Source organism: Typopeltis vanoorti, chromosome 17 (assembly GCF_054136105.1).
Source record: "Typopeltis vanoorti isolate ZY-2024b chromosome 17, IOZ_Tvanoo_1.0, whole genome shotgun sequence".
In the NCBI taxonomy this organism is placed as follows: Eukaryota; Metazoa; Arthropoda; class Arachnida; order Uropygi; family Thelyphonidae; genus Typopeltis; species Typopeltis vanoorti.
In genome coordinates, this window is record NC_143565.1 from 51,923,987 (window position 1) to 51,947,021 (window position 23,035).

Genomic DNA, 23,035 nt, shown 5'->3' on the forward strand with positions numbered 1-23,035 from the left:
AAAAATTTGCCTTCTAAACTCTTCTGAGCCAAATGTATATTTTGACTAATGAAACCTTCTTTTAATAGAATATAAAATGTTTCTTGTTTTGAAACAATATGATACCAAAGTATGCTTTTAAAATTCATTTAAGCTTTTACAATTTGGAGTTAACTGCTGTTTATTTTTTCTCCTCTTTGAAATAAACATTTTCTCGGTAATATTATGACTATATGGAGTCACTCTCCTCTATGCTTTCTCTTGATGCGCTTCTCTTAAACAACATAGATATTATCACTTTATCCCATTTCTCACTATGAAGTGCACAGGAGTTATTATTATTATTCTGGACAACTCCAAGGAGTCTACAGGCTCATCGAGGGAGGCCCTAACATCATGTCAAGAACAACTATTCGACATTCACACGGTATCTATCATACCTCGCCTTGAACTCATTCATGGTCGTAGCACTCACAACAGACTCTGGCAGCTTATTCCACTCATTCACCACTCTCCAAGTAAAAAACCCAGCTCTAACATCCCTGCTACCCGCATTCTTGCGCCCAGCTTCCGTCTATGGCCCCTAGTCCTCCCACCACCAGTCCTATTCTCAAAAATATCTTCTGGATTAATCTTATAGAAACCCTTCAGTAATTTGAATCTCAATCATATCACCCCTTTTCTGCCTATCGACCAATTTTTGCAACACACAAATCTTCAACCTGTTCTCATAAGGTTCATTCCACAGACCTGCTATCAACTTGGTCACTCGTCTCTGGATCCTCTCCACCTCCTCCCCATCAAGAAGAAACCCTGGTGCCCATATCTGGGCACAGTAGTCTAGATGGGGGTTTTATCAAGGCTCGATACAGAGGAACAATAACTTGTTTGTCTCTGCTTGTTAAAGTATTTTTCAGAAGCCAAGTGATTTGATGAGCTGATTTAGCCACTTTTGCAATGTGCCCCCTAAACTTCAATTCCCTATCCACCAACACTCCCAAATCCCTGGCCTCATCAATTTCCTGGAGTACGGTTCCATCAGTGTGATATACTGCTGCTATTCTTTTCACCCAAAATGCATAACATTACACTTTGCCACATTAAATTGACATCCATTTTCCCTAGCCCAGTCCTCCAAACTGTCCAAATCATCCTGTAAAATTTTGACATCCTGTGCACTCACAATTGCTCTACCCAACTTTGCATCATCAGCAAACAAGTGAACACTTCCTCTCAGATCCTTTCCTATATCATTGATGAACAAATTGAAAAGTAGTGGTCCAAGAACAGAGCCCTGCGGTACACCATTAGTCACAAGCCGTCTTTTGGACTCAACTCCTGAATAAACCACTCTCTGGTATCTCTCCATCAACCACCCTCCTATCCATCTCACCAACCCTATATCCATCCCCATCTGCTCCAGTTTACTGATTAGAATTCCATGTGGTATCCTGTCAAAGGCCTTTGTAAGGTCCAGTAGAATCACTGTAAATCCATTACCCTTATCCATTTCAGCCATCACTGTGTTATAAAACGTGAGCAAATTACTGAGGCATGATCTACCCTTCACAAAACCATGTTGTCCCCCATACAATATCCAATTTTCATCTATCCAATCCTGTATTCTTTTCTTGACTAATTTCTCCAAGACCTTGACAACGATTCCTGATATGCTAATCGGTCGGTAATTTACAACAGCAGTCTTGAAACCTCTTTTATGCAGTGGAACTATTTTCCCCTCTTTCCACCCCCTCGGGACTAACCCAGACCCGAGACTCAAACAAAATGGTCAAGGGTACTGACAATTCTTTAGCCGCTCTTCACGTACGACACGAGCTGGTATACCATCCAATCCCACAGATGTATTGACATTGGGGTTATGCAATAGACTACTCACCTCCACTTCATTCACCACAATTCCTGTATAATCTATTGGTTCATTCATTTCTGCGATGTCACTACCTGGATGATATATTCTTGCAAAGTGCTCACTCAGTAACTCAACTATATCAACTGATTCAGTTACCTCCCTACCATAGGCATTCTTTAAAATCATTCTTATCGAAAAAACTGTTTAAGATTCTCTTTAGCCTGCATGGCCAATGTTTTTTCGTAATCCTTTTTTGCTTTTCTTACCACACTCGTTACCCTTCTGGCCTGCACTTTATACTGTTCATGTGCCTGCCTGCCGGTCACCTTTCTCCTTAAATTCCCCCCCATAGTTGTTTCTTTTTTTGCAGCTCAAGCTTAATGGTGTTATTCATCCATTTAACCTCTACTTGATTTATTATTCGGTCTCTAGGTATACAGTCAGCCATTGCTTCATGCAAACACTTCTTAACTGCCTCCCATGCACTATTAACTTCTAGCCTTGCAGTTGTACATGCCATGGCACTGAACTAATCAAACTCCTAAGCTTGTCATACTTTCCAGCCCGATAATTCCACATGTACCCTGTCTTAATTATAAATTCCACACCTTTAGCCACCTCCCAAGTCAAGACCCTATGATCACTCTCACCAATTGGTGGCAATGTGGTCATATTTGTTACAGCGAAATCCTCAGATGCAATTACTAGATCAAGCACTCTCTGACCCCTAGTATTTTCCATTACATGCTGTCGCAGATAGTTATCCCATAATAACCGCATAAAATCCAATTCCTTCCTCCCATGTGTTCTCTCCTCACTCCAATCAATGCGACCATAGTTGAAATCTCCCATAATAATTTCCCTCCTTCCACTCATTTCTTCTATTTGCTTGTGCATACTATCTCCACCATCTTTTCCATCACCTGGTCTATAGCAGCACCTAATTGTATATTTTGTTCTGCTAGCCACAATCTCACACCAAATGGCCTCAAATGTGCTCTTTTCTCTATTTTATTCTCTCTGTCATTCCTGAACACACTATACCCATCACATTCAATCCCACTAGCTATATCATCTACAGTCAGCCATGTTTCACTAATGCCAATAACCTGTGGTCTGGAAATACCAATCATGGCCAGAAATTCTTCCTTCTTGTTCCTAATACTCCTAGCATTAGTGTACATGAATTTCAGACCCCCCATTAGCCCCATCCCTACCTTGATGCCTTATACTAACTATCCCATTCTGATTTGTTGTCCTTCATACTCGCTCGGGCATATTATACTTTCATACACTCAACTGCCTCCCTAAGGTCTGCATATCTACTCCTCCCCCCCCCCCCCTTAATAAATCTAGTTTCCCTGATTCTGCACATCTACTTCATTCAACAACACTTTTTCAAGTCTCCTTACACCGAATCCATTCAAATGCAAGCCATCCATCTTATATAGATCCTTTCGCCCATCGAACTCATTCCACACGTCCACAAATTCCACACCACTCGTCATACATAACCCACGCATAAAGTCATTTGCAATTATGGCCCTCCTTTTAAACACTTCACTGTCATACCGCAGCAAAAGACTAATCATCCTAACTCTCTCACCCTTTCCTTTTGCTCTCTAATAGACTCAGTTATGTCCTTGATTGTCGCACCAGGTTGGTACGATTTTGTCAAATCCTCTACTAACACACCTCGTACTAATGCATCTCCATACAGCACTCTCTCCTTCATTTTATTTAAGTTCACACTCATATTTTTCCTATCATACTTTTTATTATTGGCTGGTACACCCATTAGACTTTTGTTCATATGTTCTAGCTGCCACTTTGCTCTTTGTGTCGCTCCTCTCAACAACACGATCTCACTCATAGCATCTATCTCATCTTTTTTATTTTCTGTTAAACCATTAATTTGCTCTGTATTAATACCATCATTCACACTTTCTATATTCACGCCCTCACAGTTCTCTGGTACAACCTTGCCATTTCTTGTCATATCATTATAAATGATATGACAAGAAATAGGCATTTTCTTCATTCTGAAGTTTGACAAAAATATCACATTCACGACCTGAAATACACTTTAATTCCTCATTTTTTTTACATTTTCTACACACATTCACTCCTTTATTATCATCTAACCATATGCCAGCCGCACTCCGCAAAGCATACATTTCACAGATAATACACTGAATAATCTCCTTTATATTACGGTTATTGAATAAAGATGGCGAACCATTATTACTAGCCGCCATTTTCCTTCTTACAGGAGCCATACTCGCTTCTATCGTACTTTATCAAATTAATAATTGAAACACCAAAAACACACAAACAGACACACTAAGATACGCAAAGCAAACAAAACTACGTAATATTCAAGTAAATCTGTCAATGATAACTTAAAATGACACTTATCTTATCAGGAGCTCTCAACGAACACTACCAACTTCCTTCCATATTGGAGAAAAGATTAATGAAGTGGTTTCATCACTGGATTTAAAGTGACTTTTTTGATGAACAGTTTTAATTATGATTTTCTTTACAGGAATTTCTCCTTCAATTTTCTTTTCTTTTTCATTATTGTCAAGTGTGACACACAGTATATGCTTTCATTCTTATGATAAAATTTGAAAATCTGTTAGTCTTAGTTGTACTTAAATATTCACAATTTTTGAAATAGTCATCTGATTCTAAATTATGCTTAAATAGAATATATGAAATTTTTATGAATGATATATTTTGTGGCCATTGTTGATTTTGGAAAAAATATGCCATCAATTATAGATCAAGATTAAAAAAATGAAATTAGAATGATATCATTTAGAAATGGCTGGAAAATATCAACATTATTTTTGTAATCAGCATCTTAAAATTTATTCGGAGTACTTAATTTTGTCAAAGAAATAAATAAAAAAATAAATCAGTTTTTGACCATTGCTTTTTTTTTGCTTCATATAAATAATAATGTATTATTCTTTTGTGAATTTGATGTTATCTGTTTTGGAGATGCCATCATGCATGGATTGGTGGTTTAAGGTTATAATTAAAATTTTAAATTAATGTGTTTTCTACATAGATGCTTCGTGAAAGGTTTAAAGCATTTGCTCAAGATACTGAGATGACTGGCACAGAAAGAGTAGCAGTTGTGAACAGCAGTGCAGATCAGTTGATTGCCATAGGACATTCAGACAGTGCAACTATTGCTGAATGGAAAGATACAGTCAATGATTCTTGGGCAGATTTACTTGAATTAATTGAAACCCGTTCTCAAATGCTGGCAGCCTCTTGGCAGTTATATAAGTTCTTCCATGATTGCAAAGATCTATATGGGCGTATTCTGGTAAGTGTGTGTGTGTGTAAGTTACATGAACTTATATACACGCAATTTTTTTAATGCTGTAATAGGATTTAAAATCTTTTCTAAATAAACTCATATTTAAGTAACAAATTATTTACATTTATAAGTGAACAAATGAATAACAGTAATTAAAAGAATAATTAAAACTATTACTTAATGGAAGATTAAAATCAAATCTTCCTGGCATTCATATTTTTATTTTATTGGAATTATAGTGAGATGCAAAATATCTTATTAAATATATTGTTATATTCTTCTCTTATCTTGCATTTTGGGGAAAGGGAGAAGAGAAGATAGCCTAAAAGGGCTTCTTTTTTTTTAATAATTTCCATACTATTATGATGTGATAGCTATACAAAATAGGGTTTACTCTTTGATGCTATTTTCTCTCCTTTCCTCCATCTTTAATTTTATCTAGCATGCACAATAAATCTTAACTTCACATAGTTTCAATTGATCTATACTAAATTACCTTCATTCATTTTATATATATATATATTTTTAGAATGTTACTCTTAATTCTATAGTTTTTTTTTGTTTTTTAATTTATATCTGTCCCACTTCACATGAAAGGATGACTGTGGTACATTAGTGTTATGTGTGGAATCAGTGTCATTTGTGAAACAGCTATGGTTGTATTTGGACCACAAAAAGAAATCAGAGTAGTGATAGATGCCAATTCATTGGAACAGCATTAATGGGATTACCTGTAGAATAGGTGTAAAGCAATCAAATTAACAAACTTAGGTATTGGATGTTATTCATGACATATTTTAACAGTCTTACAACACCAAACAAAACTAATTTATAAAAGGATTTATTAATTGGCTTAAATTTTGCTGAATTTCAAACTAACCATCTTCAGAGCAAAATGACATGTTACAGTTTGTGCCAGAACATGTAACAGTCAGTAAGTGAAACAATTCAAATGTAATGCACAAAAAAATCTAAAGACCTAAGTTGGCATCCTCTAATGTTGAATAAAAGATGTATTACAGTTGAGTAGGAGTTGATCTTAAAATGACACTCTCCCAGTTTTTGACAGATTAATGCAACTAAACTTGTTAAGGTTATGATACTTCATTACCATTGCTGATGCTAAAAATAGTCTTCTATTTTCTTCCATTTAATAAACATCCTTTTATAAATTACTTTTGTTTGGTGTTGTAATGCCATTAAAATAAGTTATGAATAGGCATAAAGCATAAATGAAATAAATCATTTGGGAAGCAGTGATTGAAGTGAGTCAGTAAGAAAAAGGTCATTAATTAACCAAATTGATTTTTTCTGGAGAGTATCGTGAAGTGCATTTCTTGAGAAGTAACAGACATTAAGTTTTTTGGTGACTGAGGGGGCTTTGGATGTTGTATATTTGTGCCAGGAAAGGCTAGAAAGTATCACTTCAAAGATAAATCTGATCTTCTCTGAGCAGCTGAGTATAATCAAATGTATAAAGAGAGACAAGAATTTTATTAATTTCTTTTTATTTACATTTTTTATAATAGAGAAGAAAACTGTGTTCTAGCATACATTTAAGTTCACTAAATTGCCTTCACCCCCTTTAAGGAATGAGATAATTTAAATCGTTGGTCATGAAAAATGTCAAAGATTGGAGTAATTGAATACTTTTCAGTCAAGGTTTATCAGTCAAGGATATGAATGGGGTGTGCTATCAGCAGACTATTGATTAGATTGGATGGGAAATTGATTAGAGAAAGTTTTTTCCTCTATCAATTCATTACATTGATAGGGGAAGAAACTCTGACATTGCACTGATAAAGAAAGCTGAAGAGAGAAAATTGTTTCAAGTTGTAAATGAGATATCCAGATGTGTATTAGGTGTCTTGATCTACTTTCCTTCATTTGGTTTTTAGTATCCTTAAGTCTTTTTTATCTATAGCTCACTCTGTCTGCTTCCTCTCTTTATAAACTTCTGTACCTTTCAAAATATATTTCAGCTGTTACTGTGTCTCATGTCATTACCAAAATTGTTTTAATGAATATTAGTTATGTAAATTGACCATCCTCAGGAAATTAGCTACAATGATGGAAATTACTTTTTTTTTTTTGTCAGTATACTTTTGGCCTTGAGGGTCATATTTGTCTAACAGCTCTATTTTATCTGCCAACAGACTGTATCCTATGACCCCTTTGAAATGTTTTTTTTTTTATTTTTTTTATAACAGTAATAGGCACCATTGTTAGAATGGTGTGTCGTTTGGCTAAAAATAATCATGATTTCTATTCTCTTAAGAAATCCAGTATAAGGGCTCCTCATGTGAAGGTGAGTTTGTCAGTCTCTGTATGATAGCAAAGTTTTTCCCTTCTTGATACTGGGCCTTTCCCCCTCAAAACAACATGCAACTGGCAGATACAGGAGAATATGAAGATAGGATTTAACCTAGCTTAGTAAAAAATGTTTAAAAACAGCTAAGACTATAATGAGTAATTTAATACATGCATGAAACATGATACTTAAAGCTGATACAATCTAATATATATTAAGAATTGATTTTTCTTTTATGTACAGGAAAAGCAAAATTCAATGTCAGACGAACTAGGAAGAGATGCACTTAGTGTGTCTAACTTGCAGAGGAAACATGTGAATTATGAAAATGATCTTCAAACATTGGGAACTGCAGTAAGTATGAATGTGTATAACACTCACTTTAACAGTCTACCAAAAAAAAAAAAAAAAACTACTGACTAGAGTGCTCTAGGCTAGTGATTTTCAAACTTCTTAAAGAAAACCCTTCCCCTTTTTCCCCTCCTAAAAAATTCTTCTCCCCCTCCCAACTTTACATAACACAATACTCATCAATTGTTTCTTAGCATGTATATTTTATTCTGGTAAAACTAAGATGTTCTTGCAGCTTTTTTGATGTTATACAATTATAGTTCAAACCATACTAAAAGTAAAATAGCAGACATAGATATTTATTCTAAAAATTAAACTTGCAAATTTCTAAATTAGTATATTAAGCATTTCAAGTGTTTTTAAATGTTTTTAATGCTATATTAAATTAAAATAAGTGGATAGAATATTGAGTACATGTGGGAGTTGTGTTCAAAAATAAACAATAATGCTGACAATTGCTTTGTGCCCCCCCCCCCCCAAAAAAAAAAAAAAAAAAAGTCTCATCCACTGAGGGAGAGTGCCCCACAGTTTGAAAACCACTGCTCTGAGTATAAAGCTGTTCTAGAGGGAATTTATTATAGCAGTCTGTCTACATGAACAAATAATTCCTGTGGATCCTATGAGTTTGTTATAGTGAGAGTTCACTGTATACTGATTTTATATGAAAAATATGTTGTTATTAGATAGCTGGTTACTTTGACACTGCTAAATCCCAAGTTGTTCCTATCCCATTTTGCTAAAGGTCCACAAACCATGAATATAACATCTGACATTGAAATATGAACATAAGACATACATCATGTCTTATGTCTTATGAACATAAGACATGATGTATGTAGGCGCTATAAAATGCTTTCTCTTTTTTTAATGGGAGTAGATATTGCATTGAATTTAATAAGTACAGTAGGTGATCGGTTAAAGAACATTTTGAACTGTGAACAAATCGGACAACGAACACTTTCGCGAAAGAATTTTATGTTCGGATAACGAACACCTCACAGATCAAACACAAGAAGAAGTGACGCTGTGTGTAAGATTTGTAGAACTGTATTTTACTTCCATCTATGAATGGTTTCTGGAACGAGACTTTGACAGTTGTATACATAACCTTTTTGTGCGCTAGTTGATTTCTGTTCTCTGAATTTTTATTTAAAAAAAAAAAAAAAAACTGATAATATTATGGGCCTAAAAAGAGTGGAGTGTCAAGAACTGTGCTCACCATAGAAACCAAGCAAGAGATAATAGCCAAGGTAGAGAGTGGGTAGAAGATGGCTGATGTTGCTAGGCAGTATGGCTTGAACAGGTCTACAATAGGCACAATCTTAGCTAAGAAAGATATAATCAAGAAGACTCAAGCAGCTAAAGGAGTAACAAAAATCACATCTGAGAAACAATGATGTGCCATCCATGAAAAAATGGAGAGATTGCTTTTAGTTTGGATAAAAGAAAGGGAAATGAAAAGAGATGTAACTAGTATGACTATCATTCAAGAGAAGGCTAGAGAAATTTTTGAAGAACTGAAGAAACAAACTCCACATTCGTCACATGAAGAGATACATGGATGGTTTGCAAAGTTTAGAAGGAGATCTGGCATTAACATGTGGTAATGCACAGTGAGTCTGCTAGTGCAGATAAAGAAGAAGCTGAGAAGTTCTGTCTCAAATTTCAAGAATTCATTAAAAAAAGAAGGATATTGACCACAACAAATTTTCAGTTGTGATGAAACTGATTTATTTTGGAAGCGCATGCCGAACTGTACCTACATGACAAAAGAGAAAAATATTCCGGGGCATAAACCCATGAAAGACCGATTGACTTACTTTTGGGAGCTAACACTAGTGGTGATATGAAGTTTAAACTGCTTCTTGTCTATCACTCTGAGAACCCTAGAGCATTTAACAAAAATTCCATAATTAAAGAAAGACTGCCAGTGATGTGGAGATCAAATGAAAGGGGCATGGGTCATGCAGATTCTTTTCAAAGAAGGGCTGTTTAAAGTTTGTGCCCCAAGCATCAAGGATTACCTTCAGACCAGTGAATTGCCATTGAAAGCACTGTTGCTATTGGACAATGCAAGAGGACATTGTCCTTGTGCATTGTCCAAAAGACCTTGAAGATAATTTGCTGGAAGACTTTCCCTGGCTGACAGTTCAGTTTCTGCCTCCAAATACCACTTTGTTGATTCAGCCAATCGATCAGGAGGTTATTGTGGGTTTCAAGAAATTGTACACTTGCGTGCTGTTTCGTCAGTGTTTTGAAGCATGTCAGTTCTCCTCAACGATGACATTAAAAACGTTTTGGAAAGAAAAATTTGATATTCTTGAAGCTATCCAGCTCATTCAAAAGGCGTGGTCAGAAGTAACTCAACGATAGTTGAATTCTGCTTGGCAAAAGTTGTGTTTATCCTGCATTCAGGCAGACTGAGATGATGTCCCTGAAATTATGGATGAAATTGTGACAACTGCTAGAGATCTTGAAACGGAGGTGAATGAAGATGACATTGAAGAGCTCATAATGGAACATGAAAATGATCTGACAACAGAAGAACACCAAGAAACTCAGTGAGATGTGTTTTCTTCTGAAAAAGAAGAAGACGAAAGAGGACCAATGTCAACATCTGCTATTAAAGATCTTTTGAAGAAGTGGGAGGATGTAATTAGAATGGCACCCAAACCAGGTTGAGGTCAATAGGCTTGGGGATCTCTACAACGACAATGCTATTAATCACTTCTGAAAAATCCTGAAGAGGATAGAAAAGCAATTGACATCGGACAGATTTAATGCCTCACAAACGGGAAAAAAAAAACATGACTGATGAAAATACAAGACTGTGTATGTATGTATGTATTGTTATTATAAATATTTAATATTATATTATAAATATTATAAATATTTATTATTTATTTATAATAAATATTATAAATAAATAATAAACGTAGTAAGAAATTATATAATTTTTTATTTATTTTTTTGGGTCTCCAGAACAAATTAATCAAATTCCCATAAAAATCTATGGTAAATCGATGATCGGTTAACGAACAATTCAGGTAGCGAACATCGTCTTTGAACGGATTATGTTCATTAACCGATCATCCTTTGAAATTTATTCTAGAATTTTATTTATGGATTATTTCAACAAAATCAGTTCTACAGTCACACTTCCATGAATATTCAAATGTCATTTGATGTCTTCAGCATGGAGGAAAAAAAAAATTAAAAAAGACTCTGTTACTTCAAAAAAGGATGGAAGCTGTTTATATTATTTTATTTCTTTGAGCAAGCTGAAGATTATATAATCCAGAAACCAATTCATAGTCCATTTTCAAGCTACTTCAGGACTTCATTATGTAGGATATGGTGGTCTCGTGTGAGGCAGTAAAAATTATCTATTTGAAGATATTATTATTATTACGCGACACCTCCAGGGAGTCCAAGGACTCATTATGGGAGGGTACACACTACTCTACTTCGCTAAATACATCTAATCCTCTTCACTGCAATTTAATTCTCCAACTATGACACTACTACCATCAACGCCATCTATCACCCATCACCAACAACAGTAATTTTTGTCTGTAAATTGCGTGTGTTCTGAAGGCCGATTTGTATGTGTGCGGGATGAAAAACCCTGCTACCACCGTACTTGTTCTAAGTCATTGTAGAAAGTAGTTGACCACAAAATGCTCAGGACCATTCTAAGATATGGAAATAAGCAATTATATCCTCTTTAAAAAGAGAATATAGTAGCTGTTGTGGTTCACAGTCTGTTGATAACAATGTATGTTTGCTTTCTTATACAAATCCCCCACCCACTCACACCCAAAAGCTTGTTCGATGGAAAAGATATCAGCACTGCATAAGAAGCACTAAAAATAATGAAATGATGCAATATCAGAATGTGTCTCTAGAATTTGAAGAATAAATAGGGTAGGAGTGAAAATACATATCTCTTATTAAGCAAGAGATTCTGAAACATGCTTCTAAAGCATATTTTTAAGAATTTCAGAAAAATATGCTGTGGATCAGTGTGCAAAAGGATGTCATCAGGTAAGAAAATTATAAGGCATAGGATAAGAGAATTAGAAGGATAATAAGGAAAGCTGAGTACAAGTATGAAAGTAAACTGGCTCTGGAAGCTGAATACAACCCAAAAAGAAATCTGTTGTTATGCTGCAAGTATAAGAAAAAATGAATGTGAAAGAATAACTACAGTATGCAGATGTTATGTGGGTGGAAGATTCAGAAGAGATTGTTCTACTAATGAGTGCCCATGTTATGAGCTATCAACTTGGCATGTGCAATATGAATCTCACTGCTACTTCTACATTGGATGAAGAAACTCATGTGTAAGAGGAGGGGTACTAAAGCTTTGCTTTGTCTTTGTCCTTGCTTTGCCTTTAAACTGGCCATATGCTTTGAGTCTCAGTACCGGGAAGATTCCAAAGAAGTGGAGCAAAGACTGATATGCACTGCTTGGAAAGAAGTCAATGGACACTACAGTATGAGGAACAAACAGCCATGGTGTCCACCTTAATAAGGTGTAGGACTTCCTTTCGCTTTGATGACCACAGCAATTTTACGGGACATGCAATAGCATTCAGTGGGAATTTTGGGCCATTCTTCCTGTAGGCATGTAATGAGGTCCTGAACTGTTGTGGGGTGGATGTCCCTTGATCTCACCCAGTGCTCCAGTTCATCCCACAAATGTTCAATAGGATTATGATCATGGCTCTCTGGAAGCCAGTGAAGTGTGGTGACATTCATGTGGTTACAGTTACAGCAGCAGTCTTATGACACAGTGCAGTGTCTTGTTGATTGACAATGCACTGGATCATTTCTGGAGGAATACACCACAGTTGAAGCATTGCATTGTCCAGAATGTTCAGATACCCCCTTAGAGTTCAATGTTCATGGCACTACAAACAGAGGTCTGATGCCAAACCAGAAACACAGGACCATACCATCACACTGCCACCTCCGAATTTCACAACTGGGTTACACACTCTGGTAAGAGACATTCACTGGACATCTGCCACACCCATCCATCTGTAATGTGTAGGGTGTAGTGTGATTCATCACTTGAAAACACAGCCTTCCAAGCTTCTATGTCCCATCGTACACACTCTTTGCACCACTGAAGATGATGCTGCATGGTGGTTTGGGTAATGTGGGCTTGCATATTGCAGTCCTACTATGGAAACTCATGTTGTGAGCCTTGGTTCTGAATGTTTTTGTGCAGATTTCTGTTCTAGTCGATGCCTGGAACTCAACATTCAATAGGTGTTGGCTGATGAATGGCAGTTTTTACATATTATAATATATTAGGGTATTATGTAGGGTGTTACGAAAGATAACGACGGTTACATTTGATAAGTGTGATGGGTTGTCTGTTGCAGGTAACACTTGCAGTTGACTCCCTGAGCTTCCATGGTGGCACTGACTTGAGAGCATCATATTCCTCCATCTTTGCAAAGCTATTATCAGTACCTCTTGAGTGGTGTTGAAGATTTTGGAAAAGTTGATAAGAGCTCAGATAAAGAAATGGATTGACACAAAGAATCTATACTTTGCAATGAACATGGGTTTACTAAGAGAAGATCAAGTTTGAGTAAACACATTTGATGATAATGTAACATTTGGGTCAAACAAGATGGATACACTATTATACTTTAGAAATTTGCTAATACCTTTATTTCTATATGGTTCTGCCAGTGGTGCTATCTATTTGCTTTCCTAACTTTTCTCAGAACTGTCATATATGTGGTCTGCTGTAAATTGATTAAATGTTCATTTAACTTAGCTCTCTGTACATAAGTTAAAAGTGGTTTGAAAATTTACTGCAAGTTTTGTGTTTTGTTCAGTTGACTCCATACCATGCCAGTTTTGCTTATTCTGTTGTCTATTTTTAGATTTAATTTACCCTCTTCACTAAAAACTGTGCCTGAGTGGCTAAAATGTTTTTATTGTTCTGCTTGTTTTCCTGGATGCTTTTTAATTGCAGATTTTCATACTAAATTTGTTGCATCAGTTTTTTTGGTTTACTTAGTCCTAAAGAGCTTGTACCGAATTTATATACAACATATCATCTGTGTACGATAAAGAGTTGAGTTAAATATCCCTGATTTCGATCTTAGGTTTAATGCTACTTTCCTACAATGTTGAAAAATATGGACTGTTTTCCCTCTTCCTATAAAATTATCTAAATATCCCTTTATGTTACTATTATAATAATACCATATATTGATAGTGTTCTACTAAAGATTATATGGAGAGGGGGGATGTCCTTTTTCATGAAAATATGTTAAATACTAAATTATGCTTTGGCTTTAAAAAAAAATAAAAAATGACCGAAAATTTAAATGTGAAATGTCTTTTTTGTAAATCTCTAAAAGTAAAAAGATTAACACATTCACATAATCACAAATATCTGTTACATTCTAATTAAAAAAAATAGAGAGAGAGAGAGAGAGAGTGGAGATTTATAAAAAAATAAATTTATTGAAAAAATATTTTCTTTGGGATCCTGTTTTAAAGCAAAACACAGCCCATATAATGAAATCACAGTTCATCAAGTTATTGAACAGTGCTATACCTTCCGTGAAATGGGCAGAGAGAGCATTCCTTGTAAATGAATTTGAGTTTTACTCCTTGATGATGTTCTTCAATCATTTTCATGGTTGCTTTAGGGATGGAATTGCTTATTTTTGAAGAGAGAAAGTCAAAGAAGTTTCCCACTCTCCTGATGTCATTGGTCTGCAACAAAGAGGTAAATATTTTGGGATGCTTAAGCATCCCAAAAGAAGGTAAAGAACCTATTAGGGTTCTTTACCTTCCTCTGAAGGTGGGGAGGAGTAAATCGTGTTCTCAATAAATAAATAATCACTTTTCATGTATTAGTTTCAACATCTGATTCTGGATAAATGCATATGGCTAAATATGAAAAAGAATTCCTAAACAAGTCTTGAATACTCTGTCATGGTCAGAATCATATCAAATGAAGGCAATAATGAATTCAGTTTCAGTGCATTATCAACAATTTCCTTCATATTTTGCATTGTGAGTTCTTTTGTGATCTCTGCATCATCTTATATCATTTCAAGGCACAAAAAAATTGATTAAAACTGTCATGGCACTTCTGTGTCTGGTTTACTTTTGGTGGCTGGATCCTAACCCATCAAAATTAGGCACAATTTGGGACCATATTTTCCATGCTGCTAACATGGGATTTCCAGCTGACAAGACAAAGTATTATAGCTGATGTTATGACTTTCAGAATTTTAATCCTAGCTTGGCTTCTTCAGTTTCTAATAACTAATCTAATTTAATCTAATAATTAAATTAATGATGTGGTGGTATTCAGGGGACAAAAATTTGACTTGTGTATATCCTGTGGAATATTACAGTTATAAGTTAAGAGCTGATGCATTATTGATAGATAGTAAAACCTTCTTTAGTAGGTTCTCAGTGTGACAATATTGCTATTCTGTTGGATTTTTATGATAGTGACATCCAAGTTGGATAAAGCGAATGGCTATACAATGATACTGCTGGATTTTGCATAGGTGCTCAGCAGGATACCATGTGGAACTCTGTTACAAAAACTGGAACAAATGTGGATGGTTGTAAAACTGGTTATGGATATAAGGGTGGGTGATGAAAGATATCAAAAATTAGTAAATGGAATAGCAGAATCCTGTAGAAAGTGAGTGACCAGTGGTGTGCCACAAGGTTCTTTGGTAGGATTACTACTGTTTAATTTGTATATAAATCATACAGGAAATAATTTAAAGGGAGACATTCAGTTGTTTGCAGATCAACAAAATTAAATAGGGTAATAGTTAATCAAAATAATGTCGAGAGCTTACAAGATGATTTACATTGGCTGTGATAGTAGGGACACAGCATACCGGATGTCAGTTTAATGTGAAAAAGTGTAAAGGTATGCATTTTGGAATAAACAGATTACAAGCTGTGTACCACATTGAGGGGACTGTGCTCCTGGTATGAAGTTTAGAGGGCAAGCATATCGCTAAGGGAGCCGGGGTAGCGCACAAGATTAACTTGTTATTGATATGACCATATCAGGATTACTGTGTTCAGGTCTGATTACCTGGGTTTCTTGGGGATGAGGAAGTGGTGTAGAGGGGGGGCTATGGTCTATGGAATGCTCCCTGTGAGGAATAGATTAAGGGTTTGTGGTTGCAGAAGTTGGTTGATGGGGGAGGAAGATGGGTCAAGTTACTTAAAGGAATTTATGGATTTAATACAATGGAAATATTTCAGCGCTTGGCTAGAGTAAACAGGACAAGGGGTCATCCCTGGAAATTGGGTAAATATGTGGTTAGAAGAGTGTAAGGACTATTTTTGGAGAGTGGTGAATGAATGAAATGGTTTACCAGTATCAGTTGTGAGTGCTTTGTTGTTAATGGATTCAAGAAGAGGTGCAGTAGATATTGTATGAATAGTTTGGGTCTTCACAATTAGTCTCTGGACTCCATGGAAGTACCCATGTGATAATAATAATAAAATAATTCACAACTAATCATGAAAAATTTTACCTATGCCTTTTGATTACAATTCTTAACATTTACTGGAAGTTGAGATTTAATGATGTTCGTCAGTGCTCTTGGGTTCTCAGAAAGATAAAGAATGACGTGCAGTTTCCTCAATTTTTTTGCAAACTATTTCTGTATTTGTGAAATTTGTTTCCTGCTGTGCTATTTAGGTCCTCAGCTATAATGGCTTTTCTTTTTTGTTTGTCCCCTCCTCTGTATTAACTCAAAGAATTCTATTCTATGTCCCCCCCCCCCTCCCACACACACACATGTGGTCATACCTTCTATTTGATCGTAAACACAAAATAAGTCTTGTTCATTGTTCCATTTTAAATTTGCCCACTCTCTTTTACTTGAAATTGTATGCAATCCAAGCACTTTATCTTCATGTTTGTTGTAAAATACTATATTTACTCCTTCCTTACCCTGATTACTATTTTTCCAAATATAATAGGTCTATTATTTAGAAATATTGCACTTTTTTTTTACTCTTCATCTTTGTAACACCATTTATTGATGACTTCTGTAATTCTTCTGTCAGCTCTCATCTTTTTCATTGGTGTTTGTAATGTTAATGAAGCCTGTCTTCAATTCTGTTGATTTTGGTGTTTCCAGTAAAATTCCACAGTTTGTCTTGATCTTTATTCAACCAGCTGACATCCCCAGCCATTATGATTTATTCATCTTTTATCATCATATTGGGTAGAATTTATGCAAATAAAGAATTCAGTTTGATCACCTATGTCTCAAATTGTCAATTCATTCTCATGTGTTTAGTATCCAGGTGGATACTGAACATATGAATAATGGATGTATTACAGGAAGGGGTGAGAATTGGGCATCAGTCATAATCCCTTACCAGTTCATGTTCCTTACATGCTATGGAGAGTTCTCCAGTTAAATATTTCTAATCCTTCAGCACCCCTAGCATCATTTTTCTGCAAGAGGGAAGTACATTTGATAACATTTAGAAGTGGTAACAACAGTTCACAAATTGACTACATTTTGACTAGAAGAAAACATCTTAAGTGACAAATTGTAAGGTAATTCCAACAGATCAAGTGGCACAGCAACACTGACTGCTGTGTGCAGACTTTAAAATAAGATTGAAGATAAGAACCTCTGGAAGCCATGGGATGAAGACAATTAAGTGGCTTCGCTTAAAAGAAGAGAGTGTGAGGAATCGTTTTAGGGAGAGGGTGTGAGAGAGGATTTCGGATGGAGTGGAAAGTGTACAAGATTGGTGGAAACATAATTCAAAAGTAATCCTGAGCTGTGCAATCGGGATACTCTGTGAGGCATCTGGAAAGATTAGAGAGCAGGAGGAGGGTTGGTGGTGGAATAATAATGTACAAGAAGCAGTGACAGCTAAGAGGAAGGCAAAGCAGAAGTGGGATGAGTGGAAGTCAAGAGTGGAAGAGGACAGAGAGGTGTACAGACAGAGAAAGCAAGAAGCCATGAGAGTTGTGGCAAAGGCCATGGCATATCAAGATCTGTATGATCAATTAGAAACAAAGGAAGGACAGAGAAAATTTACCAAGTAGCAAAATGTAGAAACAAAGCAGCAAAGAACATCTTACATGTGAGGCAGATCAAAGATGCTGAAAGAAGAGTATTATGGGGGGATATGGACATAAGAAACAGATGAAGAATATACTTTGAGGGACTTTTGAACGAGGAAAATGCTAGGAATCACAGAGAAGATGGGGAAGCCTTCTTAGGGGATGGTGCAGAACATCAGTAGAGTGGAAGTGAAGGAGGCCATGAAGAAGGTGAAGAATGGAAAATCGGTGGGACCAGACAGGATTCCAGTGGAGGCATGGAAGGCACTAGGGGAAGAGGGAATTGACCTCTGTGGGCCCTGTTTATGAAAGTTTGCCAACAGAAAATATACCCGAGGAATGGAGGGAAAGTATTCTTGTTCCCATCTACAAGGGTAAAGGGGATGCACAAGACTGTAAGAATTACAGAGGAATAAAGTTGATGTCCCACACAATCAAAATCCTAGAATGGGTTCTTGATGGAAGATTGAGGAAGAAGGTGGAGAGAAACAATTTGGCTTCATAAATGGTAGATCAATGACAGATGCTATCTTTGGGTTACGGCAGATGATGGAAAAGTTTTGAGAGAAACAACGAGAGCTACATCTGGAGAAAGTATATGATAGAGTGCCAAGGCAAGAAGTCTGGAGGTGTCTGAAGGAGAAGAAGGTACTGGAGAAATATGTCAGGTTGGTGCAGGAGATGCACGGAAATGTGAAGACAAGAGTTCGGACCTGTCTGGGACAGACAGAAAGTTTTCACGTAACAGTTGGCTTGCATCAAGGGTCAGCATTAAGTCCATTCCTGTTTAATATTGTGATGGAGGTGGTGACGGAGGAGGTGAGAGAAGACGCTCCTTGGACTATGCTATATGTAGATGCTGAGTCTCATGCCTCTCTCCATTTTTTCAGTCTCATGCCTCTCTCCATTTTTCCAGTTTAGCTGCCACTTTGTGGCAGCTAAACTGGAAAAATGGAGGAAAGTACTGGAAGAGAGAGGTATGAGACTGAGCAGAAGCAAGACAGAGTATATGTGTTGCAAAGTGGACGGCGGCAGGATACAGATATGGAGCTGGAATGAAATGTCATCAGGAAGGTGAGAGACTTTAGATACTTAGGTTCAACAGTGGAAGAAGATGGAGGTTCTGAGAAGGAAGTGGGATGCAGGATATAAGCAGGTTGGAGGAACTGGAAAGAGATATGACTGAAGTGCTATGCAGTGCCGTGCCATGGGTAGGAGGCGCCCTTGTGCAAAACGTTTTTCAGTGCCCCCATAAAATAAGTTTCCATGAAAAATTTTGCAAAAAATTTAATTTTGTTAAAAGTACAAAACAGTTTATATGCATATATAAAAATAAATTTTATTTAACAGTAGTAGAACATTGTAATCGCTGAAATTCATAAATAAGAAATTTTTAATAATAAACATTTTCAAAAATGTTTATTCCTTAATATATAAATACAACAGAATATATATATATATATATATATATAAACAAATTATTTTCAATTGATATAATTGATAAATCCATTATAAGCTCTCAAGACATTGTTGACCGCAAATAATTTTTTATTAGTTTCAGTTTTGAAAAACTTCTTTCCCCTGATGCTACGGATATTGGTAATGTTAAATAAATACGCATCACAATCACAGTATTCGGAAACGTGTCGGGTAATTTATTTTCGTATATATAATTTAAAACATCCTGAGGAGCAGACTCTTTTTTAATAAAACATTGCAAAGTTTTTAATTCCTCAAATAAAGTCATACCATCAATATCGCGATTGTTGGAATCTTGATTGTAGCTCAGTTTTAAGTGCAAATCTTTACAATGTTTCATTAAATCTTCATCGCTCCAATCTTTTAATTTGCTAATGTCTCTTATAACTTTGAAGTCTTCGCTATGTTGTTTTAAGAGCATGAATCTTTCCGTGCCTGAAATTATTGTTGTGTCTAAAATCGCAAAGAAAAAAATTATTTTAAAATTTTGTTTAGGATCATGCATTGTCTCATCTGATACTTTGTAACCAAACTTTTTTTATTTTTGTTCTTTTGCAAATGTCTGGAAAAATAGGATCAATATTAAGATTGCTTGCTACTTCTTTTGCAGTTCTAATAATATTTTCAAAATATTGGTCTGTTCGGCAAGTATTTAATTCTTGTATAACATAATCAAGATTTTCTGTAATTTTTCCTATATCAAATGTCGGATTCTGCATTATTTTGCTTGCAACATTTACGAGACTTAAGATTTCATACCAAACATGAACAGAGCAAATAAATGTAAACGAATAAATCTTTGAAATTAAGTTGTCTGCCTGAACTCTAGAATCGATATCTTTAGTTTCATCTTCCGTAATATCAAAAAGAACCTGGTAAATTTCCTTGATATTATTTTTAAGTGGCTTTATTGCTTCTACTCTACTTTCCCACCTAGTAGCAGAAAGTGGTTTCAAATTTAAAACACGAATATGTTTTTTTAATATAGCCCAACGTTTCACAGATATTGAAAAATAATTATATAATTCCTGTATTATCCCAAAAAAATTTACAGTTTCACAATATATCTTAGCTTCATCATTAACTACCAAATTTAATGAATGAGCAGCACACGGAATAAAAAAAGCCCTTGAATTTATTTCAAGGATTTTTTTCTGCAGTCCATTATGTTTGCCTCGCATATTTGAACCGTTGTCATAAGCTTGGCCGCGTAAATCCGAAATGTTAATATTCAATAATTTTAAATAGTCCTTGCCCAGTGGTATCTTCTACAGATTGAAAACCCAAAAAATGTTCATGAATTTCTGCTATGTTTGTATCTTTATTTTGATTAACAAATCTAATAACAATAGATAATTGTTCTGTGTGGCTTATATCAGGAGTAGTGTCAAGAATTAATGAATAATATTTCGCTTCTTTAACCATTTCTAAAATTTTTTGTTTTATAGCTTCAGAAATTATACGGATGATTTCATTTTGTATTTTATCACCTAAATAATGAGCAATGTTCCTTTTTTGTGATGTTTGGATGTGATGCAAGTGTTCTGCCATTATCGAATCAAATTTAGCGACAGTTTCTACTAACTTCAAAAAATTGCCGTTATCATTTTCAAAAAGTTTTTGTGAAGAACCTCTAAAAGCTATACACTGTCTTGATAATTATTGTATTATGTAGATTAACCGTTCTATAACAGATTGTCAATATTTTTTCTCAGTTTCGTATATAATCTTTGTTGTGTGCAATCAATAGTGCATTTCTTAATCAACGACATTTTAAGTTTGCTGTATTTTGAACAGTTTTTAATGTGCGTGGAACTTGTCTCGTGTATTTTTAGTATATGACTCAAATGTTGCCAATCGTTACAACCATATTCATTAGTAAAGTTGGGAAAACCGAATTTCGCGATTCTGAATAAACTAAATAACTTCGTAAAAGTTTTTCTCCATTTGCTAAAGTTTGATGATAGTATGAATCGGAAAACTTGCGGCCAGATTCATCTTTGGGAAATTCTTTATTAACTACTTGACGCGGGCAATGCTCAACTAAACAATCACTAACTTTGGTAGTTATGATTCAGCCAAGTACCTGGATCATTAACATTAAAATTTGAAGTTTCGTGTTTCGCTGAATCGGAATCCAATATTTCTTCTGCTGCAACTTCTGTAGACAGTCCAGTTTCATTTTCGCATGTAACATTTGTTTCTTCATAGTTACCTTGTGTCCTCTCTTTTTCTGGAGTAGAGCTACCTGGAGTACTTGCTTCGTTAGAACTTTCTGTTCTTCGTTTTTTATGTGGTCCTGAAGTTAAAAAAATTTATTCAGCGATCCAGCCAGTTTATGTTCCAGTTGTACTTGCTGCAATCGTCTTTTCCTGTTTTGTACACCAGATAACTTCTTTGGCTTTTTTTTTCGACATCTAAGGGTTAACACACTTGGTTAGAGTTTAAAATAAGAAGAGCGTTAAAAGTTGTCCACCAAAATAAATAATAATTTCTGAAATTTTCCCTTCAACTTATTTTTTAACCCCTTAACCGACTATTATTTCATTTTTCAGATGTTTTGAATAATAAATATGCTTACATTTTAGGTATTTTTTGAAAATTAACATGTAGAGATATTAGCCACAGATTGATTTCTCAGTGATATTTATTTAATATTTTTTACATTCTGGTAATTGTTTAATAATTAAGAAATTTCTAGAATATTAAAATTATTTATTAAAGAAATCAGTAAAAGGACCCCAACCCCCAATGTCTTCCAACCAGAACAAGAACAAATATATAAATAAATCTCTTATTGAAAATTATATATTTTCTAGACGTCTACCCAACATAACATAAAAATCTTTTGTTTTGTTTTGTAATTATCAAAATAAGATAATTAACTAAAATTAAACAATTTAACTGATTTTCAAACTTAGCAAAAATATAATAGATATACTTACTTTACATGAATAATAATCCAAATTCACAAAAAATTTACTAAACAACCATAAATATATTCTATAAAACAAAAGGCAACTGCACAGTAACACTGTTAGTGTAATGCGCAAAATGAAATGATGCAAAAATACACCAAAAATTATCAAGAAAGGGCCAATTGCAGTATGTGTAAACAAAGCTCATCTAAAGGGTTTTATAGCTCATAAATAACCTATGTTTATTAATTTAATTCAAGCCGCATCAGCCTGATGCGCCGATAGTCTATCCCACATATATACGGGATTTTTAGCTAAGCTCCCTCAGCTGATTAATATGTTTATAATTTATAAACTATTATCTTTAAAATATTATTTGTCTATCAAAATTCTAAAAATAAGTACACAATTAAATTCAAAGTCAAATTGTCCATTGTCCAAAACACAGAATACACAATACACTCAATATGTTTCACATTCAAAATTGAAATGACTCCGAAAAAAATGTGTGTGTTTGGATAGACGCTATTTCGTCTATTCAGATTCGAAGCGGAATTTAAGAAAACAAACATCGTAATGTACATTTATGTTTCAGACTAAATATTTTTGGATAGATCAGTGTTTCTGAAACTCCAGATATCCGTGTACCCTTCTTTAATTTTCATTATTACCA

The 23,035-nt window shown here is 35.0% G+C and overlaps 1 protein-coding gene across 4 annotated transcripts in view; it reads left to right on the plus strand.

Annotated features, from left to right (window-relative positions):
* LOC150097387 (spectrin beta chain-like) overlaps positions 1-23,035 on the plus strand; it is a 795,721-nt gene that overhangs the window by 589,195 nt on the left and 183,491 nt on the right. For all 4 annotated transcript variants that reach the window (XM_090407783.1, XM_090407784.1, XM_090407785.1 and 1 more), the window contains exons 34-35: positions 4,929-5,192; positions 7,741-7,851. In XM_090407783.1, coding sequence (XP_090263909.1) covers positions 4,929-5,192; positions 7,741-7,851 — 375 coding nt within the window. The remainder of the gene's footprint in view (positions 1-4,928; positions 5,193-7,740; positions 7,852-23,035) is intronic.